This window comes from Primulina tabacum, chromosome 2 (assembly GCF_025594145.1).
Source record: "Primulina tabacum isolate GXHZ01 chromosome 2, ASM2559414v2, whole genome shotgun sequence".
In the NCBI taxonomy this organism is placed as follows: domain Eukaryota; kingdom Viridiplantae; phylum Streptophyta; class Magnoliopsida; order Lamiales; family Gesneriaceae; genus Primulina; species Primulina tabacum.
The window spans coordinates 10079527-10082739 of NC_134551.1; the positions used below are offsets into that span (position 1 = coordinate 10079527).

General features: G+C 36.1%; 1 protein-coding gene across 1 annotated transcript; it reads left to right on the plus strand.

The window, feature by feature from the left end:
• The first annotated feature begins 1145 nt into the window (after window positions 1–1145).
• LOC142530159 (membrane steroid-binding protein 2-like) lies at window positions 1146–2861 on the plus strand. Its single transcript, XM_075635957.1, has 2 exons — window positions 1146–1542; window positions 2391–2861. Exons 1-2 carry the CDS (start codon window positions 1250–1252, stop codon window positions 2662–2664), a joined length of 567 nt encoding a protein of 188 aa, XP_075492072.1. The 5' UTR covers window positions 1146–1249; the 3' UTR covers window positions 2665–2861.
• The last annotated feature ends 352 nt before the right edge of the window (window positions 2862–3213 follow it).

Sequence of the window (3213 nt, forward strand, 5' to 3'; positions counted from 1 at the left end):
ATATGTCAGCGGCTTGATTGTATGTTAAAATGTATTCCGGCCTGATATCATTACATGATATTGGATGAATTGATACTTGATGTCAATGATTTTGGTCTGAGAATGCAAGACAGGATTGTAAGTGATTGCTATGACATTTGTGTTATCACAGAAGATTGAGCATGCAATCGCTTGAATTTTATAATCTCTTAATTATTGTTGAATCCAAAATAATTGTACACAGCAACTCCCATCAGCTAGATACTTAGCTTCAGTCGTTGATGTGATAATCGATCTTTGCTTCTTACCGAACCAGGAGATCGGTCTATCATCTAATAACTGACATGATCCACTAATTCTCTTCCGGTCTATCTTGCAACCTGCAAAATCTGCATCTGAATATCCAATAATATTAAAACTCGAGTCTTTGAGATACCAAACACTCACACATTGAGTTTTTTAAAGATATTTAAGTATGTGTTTAGCTGCAGTACAATGAGATTTCTTAGAATTATCTTGAAAACAAGCACACAAACAAACTGCATACATTATATCTTGTCGGCTAGCAATCAGATACAGAAGTGATCCAATTTAACCCTTCGTACATTGTTGTATATATGGAGATTCTCTTTTCATCATTGTCTAGCTTGATTGATGAACTCACTAAAGTGGCAGTCATAACAAAATTTTCCATGCTAAACGTCTTTAATAAGTCCTTGGTGTACCTGGTTTGGGATTATGTCTCTTGTGAGACGGTCTCGCGAATCTTCATCTGTGAGACGGGTCAATCCTACCGATATTCACAATTAAAAGTAATACTCTTAGCATAAAAAGTAATATTTTTTCATGGATGACCCAAATAAGATATCCGTCTTACAAAATACGACTCGTGAGACCGTGTCACACAAATTTTTGCCCTGATTTGGTTGATTAATAAAATTAAATCTTACTTTAATTTTTTTCCTAAAAAATATAACTATAGTTAATTATATTTGATGATACGTATATTGTTTTAATTTTAAACTTTGATAAATATTTATTTTTATTGTATTATTCCATAATGGACATGGTTACGAAAACCGATAATAACCATTTGATGTTCGGTTAACGGTTGGTGGCAAAAGGATCATGTTTCATGCTGTTCCGTGCCCGATATAGTCAATTCACACCCTCTCCCTCCCACCAATCACCCGATAAAATCCCATTTCCATTTGACTATCAAAACCCTACCTAACCCTTATTTCCTCCTCCCAAGAAACGAAAACAATTCATGGCGGTGTGGGATTTGCTGAAGGAATCCATCAGCCAGTACACGGGGCTGTCTCCGGCGGCGTTTTTCACCATACTGGCGCTGATGTTCGTGACTTACAAGGTTGTCTCTGGCATGTTTGTGGCGGCAAATGATTACACCGCCGTCAAAAGAGAGAAAGAGTTTGTACTCCGCGAGCCGGTGCAGATGGGCGATGTGACGGAGGTGGAGTTGAGAGCTTACGATGGTGCTGATCCAAACAAGCCCTTACTCATGGCTATCAAAGGACAGATCTACGATGTTTCTCGTTCCAGGTATACCTTGCCACACCGTTATTCGATCGCTAGGTTCAGCTCCTCGTTGAAATCTTTGCGTTGCTGAACCGTTTCTTGCCTCGTTACTTATTCCCCTGTTTTTTGTTTTCATACACATATCAATCTACCGTGAATTTGATCTGAGCTCTCTTCCAATAGATATTCAAGCTCCAGCTTCCAAATGATCTTATCGAGTTACAAACTTGAATTCAGAGGAAGAATTTCAAAATCAAACGCAGAGAACAAAGAGTAGAAATTAAGGGAAAAAAACTACAGCTTGAAGATTTTTAAAAAGTTAAAAATACGGCTAGAAGATAATTTTTTTTTAAAAAAAAATGCTGCAGTTAGAAGATATATAGGTAAATTGCCATGAAATAAGAAATTATCATGTATTTAATTGCCTAGTTAAATATTTAATAACAACATAGCTACAAGAGTGGGCAAAAAACCGAGACGAAACTAGGGAGGACTAACCGTCTGGGGTAGCGACCGAACTGTTGGTGGATCCGGTGCTTCATACGGAGCATGGTTATCGGCATAGATGAAGATGCCAAAAATGTGGAGGGAATAAAAAAGAATAAGATTTGATAAATCAGTAAGGTATAAATACACCATAATGAAGATAAACAAAAAAACCAAGTGTATAAAAGTTTGGGGGACTAGAAGTTAAGTTGGAATGGGTCGGGTTCAATTATTTGAAGCTGGTCGAAGAAGTCGCAAGCTAGCTTGATTGGTTTGCTCCCCCGATCTATGTGGTCTCTTTCAACCTTATTATTCACATTTTCTTGATTCGCCTAGGTTTTTAATAAGGTGAACCCACTTGAGACTGTTGTTTGACGTTATTTCAGGATGTTTTATGGACCTGGTGGACCGTACGCAATTTTTGCTGGTAGGGATGCAAGCCGAGCCCTGGCTCTCATGTCTTTTGACCCTAAAGACCTTACCGGAAACATCGAAGGACTGAGTGCTTCAGAGTTGGAGGCTTTACAAGACTGGGAATATAAGTTCATGGAGAAATATGTGAAGGTGGGACAAATAGTCGAAGAAAAAACCATCGAGCCTAAAGAAACCGGTGTCGAAGGTCAATCTACCAAACACGACGAAGATGAATCCACCATGTAAACCGAATCCAAGGGAAAGTAATTTTAGTAGAAGACATCCCCATTTGCATACTCAAGTTTTTGAACAAACATAAGGTGCGTAAATTTCTAGGGATTGAAAAATGGAACCTAAATATATTTAGGTTGTATAATGTAAGGACTATCGGATCACTATTACTCTTGAATAATAATCAAAGATGCATAAAATTTTACTTTTAATATTTACGATTGAATTAAAAAGTATTTATAGTTTATGTTGTGATGGTTTCTTGAATTACCATAACAATTAATTGAAACAAATAATAGAAAAAACTAGGAATCGTTAGCCGCATTAGTTGGTTGATAATACAATTATACAACTGCAATTTATTTTAAATCAAATTGAATATTTTTAAGATTTTTATATGTAGATAGTATTTTAACCATCCTAATAAGAGCATATTGTGCAATATTATATGTTTTATATCTTTAAAGTAAACGAAAATTGTGTGGAACAAATTTAGATTGTCTTCAATTTAAGTTCAATGAAATAGATTGCTTTATGTTTCCATCCATGCGAAGAAAACATCAG

Bases quoted from the DNA above. Each gene is read 5' to 3' on its own strand.
- LOC142530159 (XM_075635957.1), top strand. From the start codon at position 1,250: ATGGCGGTGTGGGATTTGCTGAAGGAATCCATCAGCCAGTACACGGGG. The intron at 1,543-2,390 runs GTATACCTTGCC...ACGTTATTTCAG, and splicing joins TACGATGTTTCTCGTTCCAG to GATGTTTTATGGACCTGGTG.